Genomic DNA, 27,436 nt, shown 5'->3' with positions numbered 1-27,436 from the left:
TCATAGCAATAAACTCATAAAAAAGAAATACACCTTTATACAGAAAATTTATACAGCTGTAGCTTTAAAATTGATTGTAAACCAAAGGAAGACACATTGCAAACATCAATTATTTTCACATTAATTGCATAAGTTTCTAAGGTGATCTATTAGTTTTATTTACCTAAGCTTATTTGCATGATAGTAAAAATTGCATACAACAATAAGAGTGAAGCTTATAGTATGAATTGCTTGGATAACATAGAGCACTTTTTATAGGCAACTGTGTAAAGCACATTTTCTCTATTTAAAACTTTTAAGACACTTTGTTTTACTGCCCATCAAAATACATTTATAAATAGAAAAAAAAATCAGTATGATAACAAGAGAAGCAATATTACATTTAACGGAAACTTCCAAAAAAATTAATTACAACATGATGCTGCAGGATCTACAAATAAATAATGAGGACTAAATTGTGTTTCACATTTTCTTTTTCATTTTCTTTAAAACCATGTAACAATGAGAATGGAAAAAAAAAAATACAGTGACCTTTATTTCCAAAAGAAAACAAATCTGAATTACGGCAGTGCCATATAATACAAGGCATTTGTTGGCATATGTTATCTTTAAACTGCATTCCACAGTCTATAGTTCTTTTGTAACATACAATAGAACAAGAGTAACAAACTCTTTTTATTTTATTTTTTTAAATAAATGTGAGTTTCCAAAGATCAAGTGTGGAGTGCTACAGTAATAATTAAAAAACAAGAACAAAACAGAAACAAAAAAAACAGTAAATCACAAAAGTTGTAATGCTTGTCTGAAGGCTCCAGAATTAAAAATCACTGGTATCATGCTTATTGGGTACACTCACAGTGTATCCAGTGAACACAAATTAATATCAAACAATCCTCAACGCTTCATCTGTTGCTGCGAAGCAGTTTGTAAAACAGAGTAAAACATCTAGTGCAGTCTGCATTATCCTTTTTTCAACTTTTGTGCAAGTTTTGGAAGATTCATTGGCCAAACAATGAATAATAAAGGTTTTTGACAGAACGCAAGATGGAATTTTCATTTCATTAGTAAATACCAGTGGCACTGTTGAAAGAAAATAATACTTTTAGATCAGTCTTTCAATTCAGCATTAATCTCTGTGTTCCCTTCTACCGATAACTCTTCTTCTAGTTTAACTGAAAAAAGCGTGTTTGCATTTTTGTCTTGGATGCTGTCTTCTAAATCCTTGAGCAACTCCTCTTCCTTGTACTCTGCAACATCCACCTCCAAACCAGAATTGTCCTTCAGCTTCCCGTGGTGCTTGAGATAATATCGCTGGTTCTGAAAGAACTTGATAATGGTGTACTTGGGCAGGTCAAGCTGAGCAGAGAGAGTCTGGATTGCTTCTTCATCTGGATACAGGCCTACGTCTTGTATGAAACTCTGTAGGATCCCTAGGGCTTCCACAGAAATCTTTGTTCGTGGTCGGGGTTTCTGACGATTTTCATCCTCAGATTCAGCTGGTGATGCTACCGTCGGTTGCCTTGGGGGTAGTCTAGGACCTGGTTGCTGTTGCTGTTGCTGTTGCTGCTGCTGTTGTTGCTGCTGCTGCTGCTGCTGCTGCAAGACAAAGCACAGCATTTTTTGTACGTGTATTCTTGCCCATACTTTGTGTAACCAAGAAAATCCAGAAGGGGGGGTGGGAATGGGAAGCTATAAACAAAGTCTTAGTAAGTTTAATCAACAAAAAGGGGAAAAAGAAGTAAAAATAAAAGGCCCATTATTGCTGAACCAGAGTTAAAATATAAGTTAGTAACTCTGCATATCTTGCATGTGTCTGTATGTGTGTGAGCAGAGATGGGGATAAAGGGACGGTGGGATATGGACAGAGAGGTGGAAGGAACACTGGCTTTGTCTGACTGAAAGCGCCAATGATGAGACATAGGTGCGGCTCAGCCGACAAATTTTAATGAACATGCTCCATGAGTCCAGTGCAGACAAGACAAAATGCTAAGTAGGTGACATAGTACAGGATTAACTTGACCAGCTTAGCCAGAGCTACAGCAAGGGCAAAGTGAGAAAAGTGCCAGATGAGGGCAAACGCACAGGAGCTCTGCCAGCAACAGCAGCTGCTGCCCAAAACCAAGGGCTGCAGATCTCTAGCAATGGCAAAACTAAGGAAGGGAGTGGGGGGATTGGGGAGAAGGAGAGCATTGTGCGGAAATACCCCACTGCTGAGCCGACCTGAGCGCGCACTGACGTCTCGTTGAACTTGCAAATGTTACGACAGAACGGGTTAGCTTGGAAGCGCCTGATGTCACGCTGTCAAACCCAGCCCCGGCAAGGACAAATTGATCTGGAGGTAGGAAATCTCTGTTTCCCCTTCGAGCTCTGACCTCTCTTGCCTGTGGCCTCGGAGAGGGTCTGTCTTGCCTGTGTTCAAGTATCCCGTCATATAAACAAGGAACAAATGTATTTACCTACTTCTGTGTTTGTGCTGGGGATTATTTAGTTAATATTTATAAAGCACTAAGATGCAAAGCTCTAAATAAGTTGCACTATTATTATTAGAAGGGAACATGCTGCATTCCAAAAACTCAGGCAATAAAATGAGCCTGTATGCACATCAGAAGAATAAGATAAAGCAAATCATGATGTAAATAATTAACAAGAGCTTAAAATGAAGTTTTGCAAGCATGGATTCAGAAACATTCTTAAAAGGTGAGGCACTGAGCCCCAGGGACAGAAATGCTTTTCTCATCTACCACCCCAGTACAGTACACTATAAGATCACGTTTAAAATCAAAAGTAAATTTATCAGCTACTGTTTTTGTTGACAGTTCTCTTGCTTCACAGCACAGGAAGCACTGGTTAGTAAGATATTTTGGATCAGCAAATTTCTCGTCAGATGGTACAAACCACCAGTTATTATTAAAAAACAACAAGCAAAACAAGCAGTTGCTATCACCACGTTTCATTTCCCTTGGCAAATCTCCACTAGGCAACTTTTTGTGTGTTGGTAATGGTTCCCAAGCTTCCAGTTGCACCTCACTTGAAGACTCCAAGAAGCACAAAATACGGTACAAATAGTATAATTATTGGAGGAATTAGAATGCTCTCCACTTCGCAGCGCCACTCATGGTGTGGAGAGTTCGCTTAGGTCTCAACACCCGGTTTAGAATTCATTGCTTTAGGTGATCTCCTTACTGTAAGATCTGACACAAATGCTATTGGAATTAGGGCTCTGGCCTCATCCCTATTCACATCCTTTCATGCCTTATGGTCTGTGAGCAGTCCCATTCAAGGCTTCAGTCCCAAAGAGGTTCAAGACTACTCCCAGCACATCAAATTCTTAAAAGACTGGAGGCTTTCTACATACAGTTTGAGAACTTGTGTCTTAGCTACATATTTACGCATCTGCAACAATTACCGTGTAGAAGAGCAGAGACAAAGCTCAGGCCCAATCTCCCAATCCTTACTCTTACAAGTCATATTAAGAGATTACAATGCAACTGCTTATGTGAATTATATTTGCAAGATCAAACACACAACTTTTATCAACAAGGCAAGAAAATCTAAGTAAGTGGCATAGTGGTTGAATGTTTATACCATGCATAAGCTTCTCCTTTTATCCCCTTAAGAAGGGATTTTATTAAAAACAATGTACATTTTCAAACAAGTGCTGTTTTATTACTTAATATAGATCTTTCTCTCTCTTTTTGCTAAATCAAACAGCAAGTTTCCAGGCTTTCACAATTATTTTAGTACTTGATATCCTAAGGGATTGTCTTATTCAGTTTGCTTTATCTTTAATATACACTCGTGTTGTTTCTGGCTGTGAGATAACTCTATCCTTCCTAGCTTTGTAAATATTTTTCTGTATAGGTAATACAAATTATACAGTGGGTCTCAGCTGAGGTTGGGAAAGCACGGAGTAATATCTGCCCTTTAAGAGGGAGCAGTTAAAAGGCTGACCACAGGTCTTTCGTGAGAAGGGATTAAAGAGTCCCCAGCTCAGAGAAACAGCAGCCCACACTGCCGACCTGGGCTACAATATTTAGCAAAACAGCCAGCCACGCTCCCAGTTGGCAGTGCCCATGCCAGCAAAGGGTCGGCACAGCCCCCGGAGGAGGAGGGGGCATGGCCGGGGCTGCCCCAGGGTGGAGGGCGGCTGTTTCCAAGCCCCATGGTGCGCGTTCCTGCATCCCCTCCTCTCTCTCCCTGACACAGTGCCCTTGTGCCAGCTCACCTGAGGAGCAGCACCCAGCCAAGGTCCAGCGGTCAGCAGGCCTGGTAAGAAAGCGCCTCTATGCTCTCCTTTCCCAAGGGTGGTGGGAGAGGGGCTCTGAAGGAAAAACAAACAAACATTGACTCATCCCAGTCTCCACTGGGGTTAAAGTGGGATGAGGAACCCCCTTCCCTTCACTCCTACCCAGGGCGAGCCACCGCTGTTGAGAATTCAAGCTTAGCTTTAGACCAGCAGCGCAAGAAGGTCTTCCCGCCTTGCCGGTGAGGCGTTTGACAACTGGTGCCTAACGCCTCCGTCTTTCCGTCCTGACGCCTGCCTAGCCAGGGGCGGCCAGCACAGAGGCTCGCCCTGCCCGGCACACAGCTGCCTCTGCTCCACTGTGTCCACGCACACCTGCGAAAAACCACCAACCCGAAACAAAAACCGTGGGTGGTCGCCTGCTCGCCTTTGAGCTCCGGCGGTGGAGAGCAGCGCGCTCTTATCTCGTACCAGGAGACCTGCATTTAGCCTGGCCGGGAGGGAAGAAACACTAATTTCCTTTGCTCCGTTTAAAGCTTTATTTACTTAGCGCTCTGCGGGATTGGCCAAGGTAAACTAACCTGAATCTGTTCTGCTGGCACATGGATAATGTGGGAAGGCCTGTCACCATGGTGATGAACTGCATTGCTTTCTTGTTCATAAATGGCATCACGTTCAGGCTGAGGAAGACTGAGGAACCTTCGGATCATGGAGAGATTCTCCCAGAGGGTCCTGTTCTCTGGTGAGGGATCTTCTTTCCAACGTAACAGCTCACAGAGCCACCCCTTGAAGATAACACCAGCAAAACATTAGTTTTTTTCCTCACTTCACAAGGGGCAAAATGAAGGTGAAACGTGTAACTTTAGCGGCGCTGCGTTCTCTCACGCTGTCCCCCGGTAAGAAAGGGCTTTCACCGTAAAGGCTGGGCTCAAAGCAAACACCGACACGCCAAGAGGCCGATGTGCTATCTCACAGACTCTCACCAACCACAAGCATTTGGAAAGCATCTTTCCCTTACAGTGCTGCTGCTTGTTTGCTTAGAAACAAACCGGTTGATGAAGGCAGAATCCCTTACATGCTCCCCTCTGCAGGACAGGGGTTTCACCGACACCAGTATATTCTCCCTGCTGCCTATTTTCTTTTATGCATGGCTACACCCACCCGAGAGCATCGATACCGTGTTTCAGGAGCCAGCAGATTGTCTGCTAAGCAATTTTTAAACTCCTGGTACCGCTGCTCAGAACAAGAAAGTACTTCAAATACGTGTCTTCATTGTAGGGCTGCCTCATGTAAATCACAGCGGTAGAGGAGGTCCCTATGGTCCTTTCACAAGACAGGAATTCTTTGACTAGACACAGTCAAGTAGTATCTTCTTTCTATCTGCTAGAAGTAGAGGTGCCTCTGCAGGTGAACTTATTTCAACTGATAGATTATGATCTTTTTCAGGATTTTTCTCATAGACCCAGATAAAAAGAGTCTCTCAGTTTTATGTACACTATGAGGACTTGGCGGGGGGAGCAAGATATGCTCAAGCTTCTGATATACCATTTATACCATTTCCACACCACAAGACAGCAAGTTGCCTAAGAGCCTACCTATTCTAATTCAGACTTGGTTTTGGGATACATAATACGAAGTCGTCTACAGAATCCCCTGCAAGAACTGCAGTGGTTGCTAATTTGTTTCTAAAAGAGACATATAAGTACATCTTGATAATTTAACAATTGCTTTCTTATGTCTTCTTAAAATTTAATTGAAGATTTTTTTCTTAATTGTGCACTGGCAGTTTTAAAAGAAGAGTGCAAACACTCTAGCTCGCACAGTATGCATCAACCACAATTTTTTGGTATATTAAAATTTAGAAACAAAATATTACACATATAAAACATGCATACTTCCTTTCTTTTAGCTTCAAGGATCTGTTTTCAAAACTAGGTCCATGCAATTTTATTTCTTAATGCTGTAGGAAAAATAATGTGACATTTTATTGAATCAACAAACAATATAAATGTAGAGGAGCTTTTAGATCCTTTTTATACGTACTGCTAGTTGAAAAATCGTTTATTCAGACTAGTTTACTGCTAGATACAATAGGTACATAGATACAATATAGATATGTATTTTCTTGAAGACATTCATATCTTTAGCTAACAGTTAATAAATGCAGTGTAAAAATATTGCCATGATGGGAAGAAGTGAAAGTAAACAAATAATCTTAATGCATTCATATTGTATAAGAAAATATTTAGTGAGGTGTGTATAAAAATTTGAAGTACATTCTCTTGGTTATAAGTGAAAAACTGAACAAATGGCACAGGAGAAAACGCCCCTGAGAAACAGAAATAATCAAAATGACAAATGTTACAGAGATGGTGGCAGCAGAGCTGAGAAAGCAAAAATCTAAATGGGTCCAAAATCCACTGGGTGCTCGCTAGGTGTGCTAGGGAGGGAGGGGAGAGGGAGGGGAGGAGCAGCAGCAGAAGGGCCACCTTGCACCGTGTGGTGCAAGGAGCGCACCCCATTCCTTGACCACTCGCTAAGGCTGGATGTTAGGTATTGCCCCAGAGCTTAGCAAGCTGACTGGGAAACATGGCCAAACACCTTCATATAGAGCATGTACAGCCTGTCCCAGCTGGAATCTTATGGCATCTTTTTAGAACAGTAACAAGGGTCTTAGAATTCTCCCTCCCCATCGTAAGGCAATTAGCAGGTTAATGTACGAACTCTCCCTGCCCCTAACAAAATCAACATGTTGCTCACATTTCTATGCCTGCCTTGCTTCTGTGGGGATACGTGCTGGATTACGCTCAGCAGAAGTATTAGTTTTCTACAGTGAGTTAAAAGAGGTGCAATCAAGAAAGCATAAGTAGTTTGTTGGGGATGGAGGAAAGAAGGAGATGAAGAGAAAGCAATCTTGACCTTTTAATTGAAATACAATAGAAAACTTTTAAAGAAAAAAAAAAAAACCAAACCGAAACCAGAAACCAAAACAGCCCACCTCAGAGCATGAAAACTGTCCTTTGGTTGAAACAGAGCACAGAGCTGACTAGCACAGCAGTTTGGTGAAAGTAAAAAAAGACCACCTGTCCCCTCCCATGACAGCTCTCTAAGGTATACAGACAGACCAGAAAAGAAACGGCACCACACATTTAGAAGCTGCACATTATTTTGTCTGGTGACCACACGAATCGCAGATTTCTTTGGAAAAAAAAGATAGTAGAAACTCCTTCTAAATGCCCAGTAGTAAAAATAATTCCCAAGCAATCACATTTTATGCTGATTAAACATATTCTGCAAGAGTTTGTTCACTAAGAAATTCCTCCTCTTAAGGTCTTTCCGGTTTCTATATTATTAGATCAGACCTTATTTTTATTAATTACTCATGGCTAGAATATTTCCAGTATTTTTCTATCAACCTCTGCACTGAAATAATACTTCCAATTCCTTATCTACAAATGATTTGATGAATTGTCACCTGGAGCATGTTCCTGTTAACCTTTCAGGGAAGCAGTGATCTTGAGATACTGAAATCAGATGCTTCTGACAGGGTACACAGAACAGACTGCTATTCTACCAAAATGTCTCTTTGCCACTGGGTTCATCAAGTTTTTTAAGAAGTAGACATACTCTGATGAAATATATCATGGGCAACATGGAAACAACCAGCTGAATTCTTCCAAAATTAGAAGGATAGAAACAATTCTTCGGTCCTTGTGGTTTATTTCTGAAAATATTTATGAAAATTGATCTCACAAATATTTTCAGAAGAGAGCGAACAGAGGCTGTATGGGTTCACTTTGTTAGGAGACCAAAAACTTTAGACCAATATGCTTTCTTTTGCTTCAAAACAAGCAAGCAAAACCATAAGTATTTAGTTTCAGGTTCAGAACTTTGTATGCGACATAAAGCTCATTCATAAAAGTCAGCTAAATGAGAATGTATGAAATTATTTTGTAAATTTTAGGAAATCATACAGACTTTTCTAGTGGTGAATTTTACGTTCTGTAAAGTTTATAAGTTTGGTTTCCATTTGATCTAAAGAAGTATGAAGTGCTGTAGTTAATGCCGTACAATTTACAGGTGAACCTAACAAGGCTGATTTCTCTCCTCTTCCACTCAAATTTAATTCTAGAGCAGTTTCTGTCTAGTTCAAACAATTTATTCTGAAGGAGGGCTTGGACTACTGGTTTTTAAATCTCTTTATAGTCATACAGGAAGTGGAAAGGACCACAGAATAATAAGGAAATATTTATACCTCAGATTAGATCACAACTGGTTTATACAGCATATACAGTCCATCATTTAAAAAAAACAGCCTTGAAATAATTAAGTCGATATAACTATGCAGCAAGGCAAACCCCCAAAACTCTGCAATGACATTGGGAACAACCTTGATTTTAAAACAGAGTAAATTTGCCAGGCAACTTTACACTGAATATAAAGAGAGTACAAAGCAAAATATAAACATTAGCCACATGTAAATATGTTTGGAGAACTTTCAGGATGTTAGTACTTTTCAAACTGACAAAGTTTAATTTGACACCTTCTGTTCTAAAACCTTTGTTTCTATTCAAAATCACGCCTTTAGCTGCTATCAATCACTATGCTCTCCCTATTACTTAAAATACTGGCATGGGCCCTGGATAAGCTGAAAATGCCATGCAGATGAATTCTGAGATAATATGTTCAAACCTGTTATATACAACACAAATCCTGTAAAGTTATGTATTGTAAACCTACATTTATTGGGAACTAAAAGTCTTAAATCCATCTGCTACAAAGAAAATACTGTTATGCACTTTCAAGTAACCAAGTACCATCTGCAAAGGTCTTGCTACAGTAAGCAAGAAAATGGTGAAAAAAAAAAAGATGCTAAACCTAAGATATTTAAAATAAATAAGAGTCTTCTGTCTGGTTTTCTGATGGGGATTTAGTAAAGAAACATAAGACATTAGAGGAAAAAAACCTGTGAAAGCCGAACTGCCAAACTATTGCAGGAAAAGCGCAAAGAGGATAACTGCCAAACATTAGGCTCTGCAGGACCCACGAGCACGCTTATTTTAAAGAAAGCATCTATGCATTTTAGCTATGTATCCAAATGCTGTTTTATTCAATCTGACCTGTGCTGTGTTTATTTAAAATCTTCTGCTCTTTCACTTGTAGTTTCCAACAAATTATTCTTGCATTCTGGTATCTTTCTTATTAAAAGAAAAAAAATTATAATTGAAATCTGCACTTAAGGTGTAAATACCAATGCTAACTAGATCAAAGAGGGCAACATTACAATCATGGAAGATGTTTTCTGGGCAAGGCTTTCCAAATCAGCAACAAACACATCTATTCTCATAAGAAAAGGATTAAAGGTGGAACAACTGAACTCTTTTGTTTGGTGAATTTGTTATAGTGACAATAATTTGCCAAATGATGAACATTTCTTACAGAATAACTAACAGAGACTCCAACATTTTTTAAAAGAACTGTAATTTGTATCTAAGAAGGCAAAACATTTTAGAGTATCAATGCTAAGATATGAACAGTTTTTCTTTGGCACAGTATACCTAACATTATTTTGTATCATTCTCTGGGGCATAGAGTATAATAAAAATATATGGTGTTAAAAGAAATCAGTCTAAATAGGGAGGTATTTGATACAAACATTTTAGCAGAAAGTGTGAATTGCATTTCAGCATCTCCTGTGAACAAAGACTAAGTACATAATCCATTAAATAGTACTTCTGACTGAAAAAAAATTGAGTATTGTAGACTAAACTAAAGTAGGCATTTTGAATGAGCACATTTTGAGCAACTAACTATAAAGCTAGCAATTTATCATTCAGCAAATAATTTTCTACTTTTAAAAGAATCTGTAAAGTGTTACTTATGCTAATGAAGACTGTTTTTAATCTGCCCACAAACATGCTAATACAGGGCAATTTTTTTTATTTACAATGCTGAAGGCACTCCCGTTTATAGAACACAGATATGAAATTACACTTGGTAAAATGGGCTCTTAATTGTCTGAGCAACCCAAATCCTTCACCTTTAACACAAAAGCTCATAGACAAAACAAAGAAAAAGAACTCACGAACTAAACTTCTAATACTGACTTTTTCCCCTTCAAAAGCCATCCAACTTGCTTTACAAATCTCATTTTTGTTCCAAAAGTCTGCATTCATCACAGATATTTCCTTTTTTTTTCAAAACAGAATCCTCATATAGAAGAGAAGGAAAAAGGCCGACATCACCACTACAGCATACGCATATAGTCTTAATCTTTACCATTAAACTTGTAAGCAGCTCATTGCAAAGAAAGGTTGCTTTTGGAAAAGTCATAATACTTTGAACGAAATACATAATGGTAGCAGAGGAGTACTGAAAGCATTTTAAATTATTTACTAGGTTAAAAGGGTGAAATGGTACTTTAAATACATCAAATTTCATCATCTGGGCCATTTTTTGGTGGCAAAGTGGTATTGATCTTTCCAAATGCTTAAAATTAACTATTTCCAGAAGGTCATTATTTGATTAAAGGCATTAAAGTTGAGGGCAAGAAATGATGCACTTTGTCTTCTTTCCCATTCAAATAATCATGTAATTTAATCAGAACTATCCCTTCATGTCCTGTAATAAAAATGTTTGTCTTAAGATATTGTTCTTTACCCAACATATTAACCTTTAAATGTTATGAAGTTCTTAAGAATAATCTCTGCTTAGAGGAGATTCTTCCATAATGCAATGAAAGGATCTCCAGCATTTAAATTGATAAGGCCAAATTTCCCCTACACATTGATTGGAAAACACATTAAAGCCTTCAACTGAGATTTCGCGCAGTGTTCAACAAGATCGAAAATTCAGAGAGTTCTGAATCAGTAAGCTCATGCATATGGTATTGAGAAGCAAAATAAACAAATGTCATTTCATCACAAACATGAAAAATCAGTAAAAATGGATGCTGCTTTAATTTATCTGGGAAATGTGGTGTGCGTTACATTTGTATTATCCAGAAAAATACAGTAGGGAACACCCACCGCAGGGTAAGAACAGAGCATTTAATTCAAAATTAATTTTCAGGCTGAGATTATTTAAATCTGACTTCTTTCTGGGTGAAATACCTGTGGGTTCAAACACGGGAACAAGCCTAGATGATGACAGCAGTCCTTTGTAGCCTTAAATGTTCTTCTGGAATTTCTGGACTGCAGGAAAATTTATTTTGACTGCAGGTTTACCTTTCCCAAAATACATAAATTGTCCTGGTTATCTCCTATGTAAAGCTGAAGAGACCTAAATGCTTCACTGAATAACTGAAGTCTATTAAAAGAAGGGCCACAGGATATTTTTACAAAATTGCAGGAAAACTAATAATCTACTAGACTCATTGTTTTTGATAGCAAACACATTTGTTAGTGAAAATCTTTTCAATTTAGCTTATATTTTCAAGTAATTTTAAGAAGTGACTTCTGAGGCACATACTTTTGAGTAATTTTTAAAACTGTTGTGAGCATTCAATACTTTAGGATATCTCCCTTTTGCTCACAGATCTTTGTATCTTTAATTCATGAAGCAGAAGCTGGTTTTCAGCCGGTTCCAGAACACAAGTAGAGATACCAGAACAAGAATGCCTCTTCTTGAGACATGGCCTGAAGTGACAATACATGTCCCCTGAAAGACAGTTGCCTTAGTATTTTATTTACACTAATCAGCCTCAAATTTCAGGCTTTGCCTTTGAGCATTCCTCTAAATCAGAGAAAGTTTGAAACCTGAAGCTCTCCTTTATCTCCAGATATTTCTGGTTTATCTATTTTACTGGCTGTCATTACTTAGAACACTGAAAGGGGAAGCCAGATGTGAATTTTAAGTAAATATGTATCTGCCATCATAATAGATGAGATTTAGCAAAACAAACAAAACGAAACCCCCACAACCTCACAGGGCTTTTCAGAAGAAAGGTAAACTTCACTAGCAGGCAAAACTTCCTTTGAAGCATACTGATATAAACTATGCCATTTCCTTAAATTTCTTATCCAACCTACTATTCAGCTGCACCATCTGTCTGGATGTTACCTCCACCTCTTCTCTGGGTTATGAAAAAACCCATATGACCGAACAGTGGTACTGCTAGCATTTCATTGCAATTTCTTGGTGAAATTTCTTACCGTAAGGGAAAAGGATTCCTAACGTCTCTTCCTCCCTCTGCTTTTTCTCCTCTCTTGCTGAAGCACTTAAAAATTAAATACATATTTCTGTTCTTGTAAACATCCAAGCAAATAAATAGGAAAAAGAAACTTGCTAAAGCAACCTGCAAAATTCAAGGAGAAGCCGCAAACACGTACAAATCCAAAACGACCTGGAGAGCTGTGGCCCTGCTGCTGCAGTCTCTTCTATGATATTAGGTCTCTCCCTCTGCCCGGAGCCACGGTGAGTCAGTGCTACCAAAGAGAGCCAGTGCTACCAAAAATTCTGTCAGACTAAGGTCTATATCACAACCAGCGAGTATGTCCCCTGTGTATGCACACTTGAGATGTACCAACAGCTCATGGAAAGAGAAAAACCTAACCCGTACTCTAAAACTGACTGAAAACATAAGTATCATTACTTTTTAGTTGAGTACAAAGGGAATTGAATAATCTAAATGAAGGGCTTCTCTCAAGCTTGGTTTCTCTGCTCTCAGCCTCCTCCACCTTTCTTTTCCCTTGTTCAAATGTATCTTTTTTACAGTATTGCCTTCAATTGCCTAGCAATGATAGATAGGCACAAGCCCTAATCAAAAACATAATATGCATGCCTTTGAAAATCTTACATAAAATGCAACCACATTCATATGTAAAAAGGGAAAAAAGTAAGAGATGCAAAAAACAGTGGGTGAAGCTTTATTCTGCCTTCCTCTACTCTAGATCCTTCCTTTTTCACACACAATTCAATTGGCATTGAAAACGCGAGATACACGTGACAAAAATGGACTTAACAATTAAAAAAAACCCCAAACAACTAAACAAGAAAAAACAACTGCTAATTATTGAATACGTCAGTCTTAGTCTGGTACATTACTTTTTATAGTACAGGCATATAAAATGGGTCAGTGGGTTTCACAGAGGGTGACTGTTAATATACGGCTCTTTATCTTTTATTTAAGTAGAGAGAAGTACTGATTTCACTGCAATTCTGATGCTTCCCTTGAAAGTAAATACAACCCTAAATCCAACCACGACCCTTAAGAGCCCATATTTATTTATTCTTCAACATGCAATCAATTTTTGTATGGCAGGTATATCTGCAATTTAGTTAGAGAAGAGTCTTTCCTAGAAAGAGCTTGGCAATTTTAAAAATCTTTTTTACTACTATCAATTTACAAGTGAAGAGGAAGTGTTTATTATTACTCTGCTTACAGAGACTGAACATTTGCTTTGGGGGAGAGACCTCTATTAAAAAGGCTGTAAGGCCAAAGTGTCACTTCCATATGTGTGTATATAAAGTTGTTAGATTTATTTTCTTTTAAGGTTTATAATTTCCCAGAGGGAGTAATTTAAATCTGTGGCTTCTTGTCATAAGTTTGTTCTTTTCAGAATTCATTTTGGATCATGGGAAGATCTGCCACACACTGAGGAATCACAGGCTCATAGATATTTGGACTTCACTGTCAATTCAGTTCAGCTGACAAGATGTTCCAAACAAGTGACATCATTCTAAAACATACACAGCTCAAATCCATTCTCAGACACTCCTTCACATTTTTACAGCCTAACTAAATGTTTTCCTCTAGATTCAATTAGGACATTCAAAAATTCTGAGAAAATGCCTCGTAACTTTTACAGTTCAGCCAGCTTCTGTGGCTCTTAGTTTCCTAGTGAAGACTGCTTAATGCTCTGATAATGCCAAGGGTAAGGGAACTCTTAAGGAAATTGAAAAAAAAACTTCCCCTAACATTCCTCCAGATTTTGTTAACCACAGAAACAGTCAGAAAATTAATAATGCTCATTACCTCAATGGAGTTTAAAAAAACATCTTTAAAACCGACACCTGTGAAAGACACCTCCCAGCAAACAAGGAGGGAGCAGCCAGAAGCATGTATCTCACCCGTGGAAAAGCTGGATCAAAAGCAAAGGTGCAGAGATCAGGTTTCTGGCTGGCTGAGGGTGGGAACCAAGACAGGAGTGTTTTCCGGGGGTTTGCCATCAGGTTGGGGACAAGAACAGCCACAAGGGATAAGCTCCTAGAGACAGGAGTACTTAGCTTTAGACTGGCCAAGAAAAGTGCCAGCCAAGCAGAGTCCCAGCCCAAGCCGTATTTCCAGAGAGCAGCAGCCACTCTGAGAGGCAAGCAGCAGCTTCTGCCCTTAAATCAGGCACACTTCTTCCTGCCCTGATCCCTCCAATCCCATCCCCTTTCCCCAGGCGAAAATCCCTTTAGTTAGGCTCTCACCTCTTATTTAATGAGAGTAGGAAAAAAGTTCTTAGAGGTGAAGCAAACTGACCACCCCAAAGCAAAAATAATCTCATTTAAGCCCTTCATAGCTTTTAAAAAATGTAACTGTTTTTATATAAACAGTGGAAAGTTCCTCTGTCCGTAGAGCTTTCTCTTGCATGTGACATACACTAGAGATGCCAAGCACCAGGCTCAGCAAAACACCTAGTTACCTAAGTAAACCTACAGACATAACTGATATGTGCAAATCTTGTTTGGTTGAGAGCCAAAACTTCAGGGAATTGTGCTAAGCACCATTTAGTCCAAGCATCTCTACTCCAGAAAGATCCTGAAAAGTATTTTCATTTGCTTCCCAAATGCCCTCCTGAAGTAAGGGAACGTGACACTGCACAGGAATAAAAACGAGATGACCGCTGAATAACAATGTGGATTCAGATAAAATTTGGCAGATTTGGACTGAGATAAATATTTGCAAATTGGATTTTTTCCCCACTTAGCTAGCTGTGTGCTCGCACCAGCCTATTCACTGCATGCCAACAGTCTGGGGTAATTTGTAACCAAAAATCTGAAGTTTGACTTAGAGGTTAAATTTGAGGAAAATAATTTAAAAAAAAAAGGGGCACAATGAGAAATTACTAGGAATGGTGAAATTAAAAATTATTTGGAACAAAACAGCATCTCCTGTCTCACCTTGCACCTAGAAATCCTGTAACGTTTTTCAGGTGTTGTATGGTTTGAATTTTCCAGTTTAACATCCAGGGTCAAAACACTCATCTATTTTTCCTTACTCCTCCCTTTGCCCAACAACCCTCCACCTGAACTGTAGTCGGTTGCTCCTTTAACAAACCACTCCTCGGACCGTTACTGTAGACTTGTGTTTGCATTAGATGCCTTTATTCTTTGCACTGACGTGTTCAGCAGCTCTCGTTTCTTCAGGAGGAATTTCACCCTGTCGTTTCCTGTTTAGTTACGGGTTGAGCTCGCTTTTGTTTTCTGCGCTGTTTACTTGGTACCCTGCTTCCCCCACTGCTGGGAACCACGGGCTGCTCGCTAACTCCTCGGCCTCCCTCTGGGTTCTACAGCTTTGTTTTCATTTCCGTACATCGTTAACTCTCCTACAACTCGCTCAGCCTTCCCCCCCCCTTTTTTTTTCCTTTTTAAAGTGCTGGAGTTTCCTCGTATTAAAACACCGATACACCGCATCTTCAAAAGCCTCACGAAGCAGTGATCTGCCCGCAGCAGGGACAAGAAACCTAACAAATCAAGAACGCGGCTCTCTTCCCAGCTACCTCCGTGTTGCCACGCAGGGGAAGGAACGATGTTTCACCCACGAAGCCACCCATGCCTGCGCCACACCCCGTGCACAAGCTGGTGCTTGTGCAAAGCAACCGGGTGCGGGGGGGATGCACCTGGGATGGGATGTCCTCGGCACAGCTCGGGCAGGCAGCAGGGCAGGAGAAGGGGCAGACGGGGCAAAAGCGGATGGTGAGGGTGTATACGGTGAGGAACGGGGTGGGAAAAAGGGCTAAGAGGAGAGATAAAAAGATGGGTTAAGGGGAGAGTTACAACGAAAGGAATTCATGAAGGTGGCGAGAAGAAAACAAAACAGAAGGTGAGGATACAAAAAGCGGGAAGAGAGATTAAGAAAATCCATCCTGCCAGACACAGCACCTCTTGTCAGGCAGACAGCAGGTGCTGCCTGAGGAAGAGCTGATTCACGCATCTGGAGTGTAGGAACCGAAACACCTCTACCTAAGGAAGAGAAACAAAAAATAAAAGACTCAAAGGAGGTGGGAGAGGGTGACACGTTTTTTTTTCTTTTGGCAATCCAGTGCTTCCTGACTGCACAACATTTGTCGAACAGTTCTGCGAAGAAAGGAGAGCTGGATTTCCGGAGCCTTGCAAGAACCCTGATGGTTCATTTCAGCATTATCTCTTCCAACACAAGCCCTTCCTGCCCTCCTCTTCACCTTATTGCACTTTTTTTTTTGAGACAACTGCAGCGTAGCGCCTTCGGGGCTTCAGCTGCATCTCCAGGACAGGATCTCCCCTTTGTTCGGGGTCTGCACGGACCCCGGGGGAGTCAGTAACAGAGGTGGCACTGCTGAGCGTCAAGGAATGATGGGGGCACCCACACCTACGCCACCTACTCCAGCCCAGCTCTTGGGGGACTAGTAACGCAGTCAGTAACTGGCCAAACGGCACGAGCACGGGTCTTTAACCCTCTCTGCAGAGTCTGGGGGCCACCTGTATAGGCAAATTTTCTGCTACAAACTGTGCCTTCAACGGCTTTCAAAAACTACCCTGCCCATCTTCTTCTGACTGACTTTGAACACCAAGCCTCAGTTCCCTGTCTTCAGCACTTTCAATATTGCTACTGCATCACAAATTACTGGCAATGGGTAAAACAGAATCTTCCTAAAGCTACTATTTTTTTTTTTTTAATTTTCCCTGAAAGCCTTATGACAGATTAGATTTGATGTATTTCTATCAGATGCACTGCATCATTCTTCTCACCTGACAATACATGCAACAGCTTTTGGGGAATCTGCTCAGTTGCATTCTGCACACCTACATTTTCTTCCTTGCTAAGACTTATTATAGAAACTTAAAATGTTCTATGAAAACTGCATTCATTTTTTTCTCTGCATAGGAAAAGTAACCAGTGATACACTAAAGAGTAGATGGTTTGAAAAAAACCAAACTTACTAAGCATTGAAGGCTATTTGATTAGAGCAAGCGGAACAATTTAACTGAAAAAAATGGATTTATAGAAAAAGCAAACCAATTTACACACAACACTTGGTTTCCTAAAAACTAACCATAATCTGTTTTCATAGGAAATATGGAAGTGTTTTCATACCAAAAAAATAAAATAAACTTTTCACTTGCCAAAATTCTAGACACTTTGAGGATTCTTTTTAAAAAAGAATCGTTTCCCCCAAGAAAGAGATAAAGGGAAGAGTTAGCAAAGAGGCAAAATTCACTGTGGGAAAACTTTGGCAGAAAAATTTACTTCTGCAAATTCAGGTAGCAGTGAAGACTACATTTTTGTTTAGAAGCTCTTCTTAAAGCGAAGTGTTTGCTGGCCTGTTATTTCAAAAAACCAGCACAGTAGGATGACTTCTTTAATAAGTGGGCATAAAACCCAGAGATTAGAAAGTCTCAGAGTGAGAGAGAAAATCCTCGTGCGATATCTGATTTCCTTGCCAAAGCAAGGAAGGTTTTTAATAAAGGTCATGGAGAAATAATCTCCAAAGACGGCAGTGTCTCTTTCCCCCTCTATGTTACTCTCTTCTTTCACTCCTTCGCTCTTGCGCGAAAGGCAGACCTCAACACGCGTGCACACACATGCACAACACAAAAGGAAACAACAACCAAAGAGGAGAGGCAAAAAAAAAAAAAAAGAGCCTGAAATTTTAGTTACACCACATGTGGTTTTCATTTGTGAAAAATGAACAAGCTGTTTGTGGTTAAACTGTCTAATCTGCTGTTATCAATCTAGCGCTGCATTCAAGATTTACAGGATACATCAGCTTCTGTGCCACATTAGCTGTAAAAGGGAGAGGGGGTGGGAGGAAAAAGGAGGAGGAGAGAGTTTATCCTGAGGAATAATATTTCCAATGCAGCCACACTCACACTACATCTGGTTGTGCTGGTAGCGGCAGTTAAATTGAAATATTTCACAGCGTGTGTCAGAAACATGCAGAATGGTAATTATGACAGATCTGATTAAGCCTGAGTGCCACTAGCTCCCTGGCCAGCTCCGGTTGTGCAGGTGTGACCTTGTGCGTGCCTGCGTGTGTAAATAAAATTAATTACAAGCGAGAGGGCGAAGGCTTCGGTGACATCACAAAGCGGAGAAACTCCCAAGGGGGAGACCTAATGGAATATTTTCCCTCAGTCTAATAATACAGTTCATATTGACTTGAGGTAATTAGTGGGATCATTAAAGCAGTTTTCCCGGCGTATTTGGCTGCCTGATCAGATTAGTGAAAATGTTCTTCAGAACAAGCCCTGTGTGGTCTGCCAGAGAAGGAGGAAATAAAAAGCAACAAAGCATATTTTGGAATGATAAGCAGCGCTGGACTTTTTTGCACGGCATTTTGCAGGGCCGGTCTCGGGAGCCTGGGCACCCGACTCCCCCGACCGTTTCAATCCTTCATCCCAGGCGCACGTGCTCCCGCTGCGTGTCGTATAAGACTTTTTCATTTTCGTTCCCCTATCCTTCAAAACTACGCTGTCCCTATCCCTTGCTGCTTAAAAAAAAAAAAAAAAATCAGATAAAAGCCCTGTGGAAGTGCTAGCCTTAGAAGGGCTACATTAAGCTAACAGGGGGAAGGGAGGAGAATAAATACGTGATCAGCAACCCCCCACCTCACCCCAAAAAGCTAACAGAAGATTGAAGGCACCGGTTTGAGAATTAGTAATGTTTTCATTTCCTAAAGAGCTCACCCCAGGGGAAAAAAAGCCCAAAAACCCAAAAAAACCCAAAACAAAAACCCAAACCAAACCAAACAAGCAAACAACAAAAAAAAACAGGAAAAAAAAAAGTTTAACTATGATATAAAGTCTTCCACGGTAACAGAACACAGAGCCCTAATCAAGAAATGGACCATTTGTTTAAAAACAGTCTATTGAGCATGCTCTACCTTGCAAATGGAATATGCCAAGCTCTGTCACAGATGGCAAGCTTTGACAGTTCCCATCCGTAGCGTCGATACTCGACAGTTCAGCACAAGATCAGTGACATTCTGTCTCATTAGAGCCACGCTAATTATCACAGCTAGTTTCAGGGGAAACCATGTGTTGCAATGGTCAATTTGAAGGAGTCTGTGCATCAACAAACTGGTAATAAGGATCAGACACCTTATTATATGACAGCATGCTGCCTATGATCTGATTTACTGAATCAGAGGTACTGAGGCAACACTGAAGCCTGATGGGTTATGGAATCGCGTGTACACAATGCGTATCTGAAATGCTTTAAAAATAAAAGGGAGCTATACAGAAACAATACAAATAAAAATTTTAAAACGGTGAAGTTATAATGAGGACTTTTTTCATTTGTCATTACGACATGCAGAGATGTACAAGATCTTGTCAGTCAGTTTTATCTTTTATCAAATCGTATACGATAAATAATTCAAAATGAAAACTGCAAAATTATGGATCATGCTAAATTATAATTCATTCCATATTCTGATTTTTCAGTTTCAATAACATGTACCAAACATTCCTTATGTTGTGCTGCCTTGCTGCTTTAACAGAATTTTATATTTTGTAAAGAGCTTTCTCTACTTGGCTCTTTCTTCATTTGTACATTTAATGACTGAAACTTGCACTTCTCCTAGCTTCTCCCACACGTTCGTGCTCTTTTCACCAGACAAAAATCATCCAACCGAGAACCCCCCTTTGCTGTTTCTGGCCACCTGCGGGGCCGCATCCTGCCAGGCACTCAGCACTTCCAGCCCCAGCGCTGCAGGCTGAGGCCGTGGGAGCGTTAAGCATTAACTCCCGACCAACGTAGGGCAGGTGTGCGCCACATCCCTCAGGGGAAGCTTTCCTTCGAGCTCACATGCACAGCGTTTCCGGAAGCTGCTACCCGTTCTTTGAACGGCCTCTACGTGGAGCGTAAGTGGCGTTCGAGCAGTTTGCGCTGCCGCCTGCCTGGCTGGGAACCTCTAGCCAGAGCGGATTTGACCCACGTGTAAAAGCGTGCTCAGGAACAACACTTTGTCACGGGTGTGTCAACCAATACAGCCTTGGCCTGATGTGTTGAAAGGGCTGTCTGGGCCCAAGGAGCTGTTCCAAGAGGTCAGTATAATCCTCTTACAACCTAAGTATTTTCCATTCTGTACCTTTTTCTTTAGCTTGAACTATTTCAGGTTTTAATGTGGGTTTTTTTCCCTCTATGCAGATTTCCATGGGCAATTGCACGCTGATATGCACCACCTCGGAGATTTTAACACCGTTTCTCTTCAGTGCATCTTTGTTGATTCAAGAAGTTGCTACCCACTTTTTACTAGAGGGAACCCAGGACTCACTGAAGTCAAGCCACTCCACCAAGGTCATACCAATAATGTGGGATATGGCCAGACCGAGCAATAAGCTAGTTAACTGAACTCAATTTTTTGACACCCTTTCTGAGAATTAATTTTTTATAAATTCCTACGTAAATTTCCTGAGGTTTTAACCTTTATTTTTGAGAAGTGATGTTGTTAGATAAATAAAACATGAGGCAGAGGAAGGGCCTGGAGTGCTCCAAGCATTAAATTTTGTTCCCGCAATAGAAACCTGAAAACCTCTCCCTCCAACCCGGATGAGAGAGAACACACTATGACTCTGCAACACGATATTTTGTGAAAGAAACAAATCAGCTCTATCTGCCAAGTTTCACAGTTTCACTGAATGACATGCCGCTTTATGGGGCAATCCTTGATCGCGCGCAGAAGCCCATCTTGTTTTCTCAGTTCACACTCTTCCTCTCTCATCCCTGCTGACACCCGATCCTGTCCCGACTCCTGCTGCTCATGGCACCTCTTCAACTGCCAGAGCAACCACCCCCGGGTAGCGGAGGGGGGAGGAAAATAAAATAAAATTAAAAAAACCCAGTCTGTTGTGTGTACTTCTGCAGCGCATGTTTTCTAACTACTGTATCTCGCCTTCCTGCAAGGGGTTTGTTTCCAGGTGGACCCCTGAAACCACGGCAGACCTCAGAGCACGTAACCACCTTGCACCTCCTGGTGCATTATCCCACCCCACTCCACAGACAATCCATTGTATGCTGAGGAGGAAGGAAAGAAGGTTTTTAAGGCAAGATTTAAACCCAGGAAGTGACTCAGCTGCTCTGAGGGACACAAAGGTACAGGCTTGACAGAGACACGGGGTGACCGGCAAAGGACGGAGCCCCTGCCTGCCCCCCAGGCTGGACCCTGCCTGGGCAGCCGAGGAGCAATGTCCCAGGGAGACAGCTTTGAAAATAAATTTCAGGACCCCCCTCTCAAAGCCACATTGTTACCAGAGGGTTACTCGGTGATAAAAAAGGTTTCTTTTCCCCCCGCCAGAAAATTGTTGAATGGATGGTTCTATATCTGCGGTAATGGCATGTTACATCTTCGTGCCAGATCCACAATACCGCGCTTGTTCAGTGTGGGAAGCTGTTTAAAAATGGCTTTCCTATTAGAGTATATAGCTTAGTCTCTAGATGGAAAAAGCCAGATCAAAGATATAGCATTTATAAAACTGCTGGTTAAAAAGATAAAAGTGAGATAACAGACATCAATTTTTCACTATAAATCTCTGGGTTTACTACAACATTAAAATTTCCAGTAAAAGCATGGTTTTATATACCTGAACTCTAATGGCCTATTCTGAAAATATTTATGTCAGGAAAAGCATGGTATTTGCATGCCAAAAGCAGTTTTAGTGCCAATGTTTAGCATTCCCTTCCCATTTAACTCCTTCCCATCTACTCACAAGCGCTCTGCCTAATGCCTACCCGGTGTGCCTCCTCCACGCTGCCTTTCAGAGGAGGACGCTCCAGGTGCACACTAAGGCAAAAAGCCCAACACTTGTAATAACATACCCCTGCGGAAAACACTGGTCTGACGGCCTACGAGCTATGGTCTGAACCACTGATTTTACCTCCGTGCTTTGCATGCGAAACTACTCATCCAAGGGGCTAACTGCCTAACCAGAGTGAAAGACGGGGCCAGAAGGACAGGAAATTGGGCAACACCGTGCAACAGCTCAGGAGTAACGGGTCAAAACTGCATAATTAGATGAGGTTTCTGGAGGTATGGGTAGTACTCCAGTAGTTTTATACTGAGATGAAAATCGGAGTATGGTTCTGCAAAAGCTGAGTGTCCCGCCTTCCACATACAGGCATTTTGATCCGGTGAGAAGGGAAGGCGTTCAGCACCTGCCTGGCTGTACACAGCCATCAGCAGGGCTGACGCTGCAGAAAGATATTGATTTTATCTATTTATTCTACTATAAAGTAAACTTACTTAGGTATAATAATGCAGACTAACAGCCTAACGCTGTAGCACACGGGACTCTCAGAGGTACCTAAGTTGATATTACTTCGGTTTTTGCAAACTATAATCTCCTAAATTTAAGAAAGCTTTAGCAACATAAGCTGATTTTCAGCAAAGTTTTGCTTTCTTCCCTACTTCATACTAGCATGTGCAGGCCACAGCTTTTCCGGAAAAGCCATTAACATAAATGTAACTTTTCAAATACAGCAAACAGAGAAGCACTACAAAGTCTCTACTTGCTTCATCTCTCGGGGCTCTTAGGTTTGGGGTTTTGTTTGTTTGTTTGTTTTTATGGAATAAAATTAGATTTCAGCATCTGTCACCATCAAGAAAAAAAACTCATCCCTGGCTCCCACATGAAAACATTGTAACCAATGCACAGTTACTGAACCATGATGCCTTAATGATCCTTACACAAATCAACTTTTTTTTGTTTGAAATAACAAAGTTAAGAATGTGCTTTCATAATTACTTGAATCAGACTGTCAGGTTATAAATTCAATAAAACCCCAACATGATTAAACTGTAAAAGTAATACATACCACACAAATTTATAGATGTGTGGATTCTTTTCAATTTGACTTATTCAGGTGTGCTGATTAAATGTTAGTAAACAATATTGTTAGTATTGCCATTCTGCCTCTAAAACCCAAAAACCTGGGAGCAGACAAAAAGCACTTGGTAAACCTTTCAGTCTTTTGTTTGCATATATTTTTCTAAAGCTCTTTTCAAGATAACCTAACAAAAAATGCATAGACCTACTAGGCAGACAACTTGCAATAAAAACCGTAAGATTTAAAATACGTTAGTTTTTTTGCCAATTGCAAATCTAAAACTTCCTAAAAATATGATATATTCAAACAATTTAAGTTGTACCTTCCTCAGCCTCCCAGTACAATCATTTGTAACTTTTACAGTATATATTTTTAATTTAATAGAATTTGAATTTATTCTCCAGATAATATATCAATCCTTAAAAACACAGAAATTTTAAAACTACACAGAATGCATGCATTCCTATACTGGAAAATAATTCAATATTTGTAGGAATCTTCTAGCTAAGTCCCCAGACTCATTCAAACCCACAGGCCGGATAGTCTTTTTTTTTTTGGGAAAGCCAACAAGCCACCAGCAAAGTGCACCATGAAACTGCAAGTACGCAAATCATCACTCACCTAGACCTGAGCAATCTCACTAATATCCCTGCAATCTCTTCCTGCTCCCGTCACCCCTTCCTTGCCCTGCGCTGTGACCCCTGCTGCACCGAGCCCCTGTAGCCAGCTGATTGTTGAGCATCAGGTCCACATGCAGCCCTCTGTCAATCAGGTAACTCTTGCCAAAGGCACTAACACAGCGTAAAGAAAGATGCTCATTTTTTACCTCGGCACTACCTAAATAGAAACTTCTGTACCGCATCATTTAATAGCTCTTCTGTGCAAAGTGTTCTAGTCAGCAGAACATTATCTGCAGTCTCCTGGCTCAGGCAAGCCCAGCCACCTTGCAGATGCTGCTCAGACACCCAATCTAATGTTGACCCAAATCAGTTCCTTAAAAAAAAAAAGGCCCTCCAGCAAACAACTATCTTTGTCTGGTGGTAGAGCTGGTTTAGGTCACAAACTGTTTTCAGCAGTAGCTCCCGACTACACTCAGAAGTCAATCAAGTTTTTATTTCCAAAATAAGATAAGAGAAGCAATGTTCAATTTTAGTGATTTTAAAGCCAAAACTATTAACCAACACATCATTTTCTAGTATTTGTCCTCCAGACTTTTCACTATAACTAGAAGTGATAATCCCTAGATTTCCAGTTCTGAACAGGAAACCAATATCCCCAAATTAAAAAGAAAACACAAGGAACCTCTCGCAAGAGAAGTTCTCTTAAAGAATGTGTTTGAACAACCCCTTTTTTGTGCAAGGGAGACTTCTTTGCCCCAAGAAATGTTACTCTGGACCGCTGACAAACTCCAATGCAGAATTGTTTACAATACAGATATCTCCTTTAATATACATGGCTTTGCTACATATTTAAAGCTTATTAATTGGCTGACTAGCAGTCAAGTGGTTAGAGAAGATCCAACACATCCAGTTTGCCTAAGAGGTTACTTCTGTGAAGCAGCTTTCTACTACAAATGGCACTGTGGCTAACTACAGACCTGACTACCCGTCCCTTTTAAAGTCAGCATTAGAAGAGCTGTCCCACCTAGAAATTTTAAGACTATGCACTTAAATAAACACATTATCACACAGATCAGATCAAAATTACATGGACCAATAGATTGGCTTCATACCTTAGTTTTGTGGAGAACTGCAATGGAAAGGGGAAAGTGTAGAAAATGGACAGTTCTCTAACCCCGAGTCTTGACATGTAAATAAAGACATCTGAGGAACACACAGGTTGGAAGCTGCTGTAACATTCTATCATAATTAGAAACATTTCAAGAGCCCTGTAATTTCCAATCAAAATTACAGTAATTTCCGATATACAAGCCATGATTCATGACAGAATTTTTACATTCCAAGGGAGATTATAGTGGCCTGATGTATGACACACTGAGTACAGCACTAACATAAACAATTCAGTTTAATGTTTAAACAGCACTTGGTGTTTAGAATCCCACAATAAAAGAAACATATTATTGTAGAAATTATCACTTTGACAGTGATTGAAGGGTAGGCAGGCATGTGGCCTATAAAGCTGTAATTTTTACAGTCCACAGCTTGAGTTTAATCATTTCATATAACATTTCCAAAATATCCCTTGAAATACTCCTTACAGCATATAACTTAAGAGACAACGTCCTTTCTGTACACTGAAATGGAGCAAACTCCAAAACGTGAACAACGCAGAAGTCAAAAGTTAAAGACTGAAAAATAAAACCAGCACTAAAATGCTGACGGCCCAAGAAACATTGGTCTAACTGATCATCACCAGCTTTCCCTAGAAGACGCTGCATGAAGACGCTATGAAGCCATGTAGAAAAGTAAAGGAATAGCAACTTAAGTGGACTTAAAATTAATCTAATATGAAAATTCAACAATGCAAGCATTGGTGCCTTTACCATTTCTTTCAAGCATTGGTATAACTGTGGTTCTAGTCCCTCCCATTTTTCTATGTTTCTCCTCTACTTATTCTTGAGTACATTGTCACTTAAATCAATGCTTTTGCGTACTCCGGTGACTGTTCTTAGAAGACACGTCAGTTATGATAATCACACCCAACAAGTTCTTGCCGATTTCCCTCTCTTGCCACTGAGCTTGACAGAAATTCTTCAGTTGAAGACAACAGTATAGGAACCACACAACAAAGGCTTAAAGCTGAATATGCAATATGTATGTATGCACACACTCAGGTAACCAAGTAGCCATTGTATTCCACAAAGATCATATGTGTTCTCAGATGTAACTTGTATAACCGTTACTTGTTGGTGGGAGATTGAGGTGGACAGTGCTGCCCCACCTCCTGTGCACAGCCTCACCAGTGGGTCTGACTAAATATTTTTGCAAAAAACAGAACCCCGGCGTTCTTTGTACGGCGCATGTAACTGCAAAACACCCGAGCCACGAGATGAATTCGGCAGCAATACATAGAGCTCACCCACAGCTACTGCCACATCCACGCCAGCTAAGAACTGATGAACCCAATGGTTTCTGAGCCGCTCAAGACCCACGGGCACCCAGCGAAGGCATCCCGCTGGTGGGCAAGAGGGAGAGATGCGTCTCAGGAAGTCGCTTTTCAACCCTGCCTGGTCAAGAGTGATCAGAGGGTGCCTTTGAACGCAGCAAGGAGCTCTGAGTTGTGGTTCGGGGCTGGTGGGCTAACCTGGACACTTGTTTTAACTCACACGGAAACAGATCAAAACCCAGGGGAGGAAATAATCACACAGGACAGGGAGGCCATACCGCCCTGGGAACCTTACCTGGCTTTTGGTTGCCGCAACCTTTGCAAACAGTGCTTGAGACACCTTAGCTCTCTTCATTACCTGCTGAATCTCATCGTAAATGGAAGCATTAATGTTCATGGAATTATTTTCTGTTTTTCCATTCCTCTCTGTAGCAATAGTAGCAGTTTTGACCTAGAAAATATATTTTATGAGACATTTTTCATTATGAAAAAGTTATTTTTCTCTCTTTCACTCCCCAAGTAGTTCCCCTTTCCATTTTATTCCTTTTATTCAATTTTGCTTTGATATTCTTTCAGCTTTTCAGAGACTTAACGTCTTAAGTTATCCACGGTTCAGGCAGCTGGGAAACAAGAAAATCCAGCATATTGTAACAGGTGAGTGCATCTGAAATATGAGTTATCATTAACTGACCATTGTGAATTCCAGTGTCATAAAACAAATTAGGTGAAAACCTGTCAAAATCTTGTAGAGACTTGTGAATCCTTACATGACTTCTTTGCCCCTCACAAATTAAGTGAAAATTGTAAGTGCAGCATAAAAGAATCTCTAATAAAATAGAAACCTGAGAGATGTATCTTGATTCATGTCTCCAGTACAATCAAATGCATGATGATTTTAAAAAGTTGTGGCTTTAGATTTAACTTTTTGAAATATTATGCTATCAGTTTAATGCTTAAGCTGTTTTTAAGAAAGTGATAATTTAGGATAATGCATATTTTAAACCACTTATTCATGAAATCAAGACAGGTCTTTCTTAAAACTATTAATTCTAGTTGTAGTTCACCTCTCATACATCAACTATTTATTCCTCTTGCAGTTCAGGTTAAAAAAA

The 27,436-nt window shown here is 40.3% G+C and overlaps 1 protein-coding gene across 1 annotated transcript; it reads right to left on the bottom strand.

Annotated features, from left to right (window-relative positions):
- On the bottom strand, positions 1 to 26,775 carry LOC104510922 (DNA-binding protein SATB1-like; the record flags this gene model as incomplete). The annotated part of the gene is made up of 4 exons (XM_010153324.1): positions 1 to 1,596; positions 4,226 to 4,321; positions 4,825 to 5,028; positions 26,620 to 26,775. Coding segments are annotated over 4 exons (945 nt in total), but the record flags the coding sequence as incomplete, so codon positions are not given.
- Between the last annotated feature and the right edge of the window lie 661 nt (positions 26,776 to 27,436).

Source organism: Eurypyga helias, unplaced genomic scaffold (genome assembly GCF_000690775.1).
Source record: "Eurypyga helias isolate BGI_N326 unplaced genomic scaffold, ASM69077v1 Scaffold41546, whole genome shotgun sequence".
NCBI classification, from domain to species: Eukaryota; Metazoa; Chordata; class Aves; order Eurypygiformes; family Eurypygidae; genus Eurypyga; species Eurypyga helias.
The sequence above is the reverse complement of the archived record's forward strand: the minus strand, read 5'-3'. Positions and strand labels throughout refer to the sequence as shown.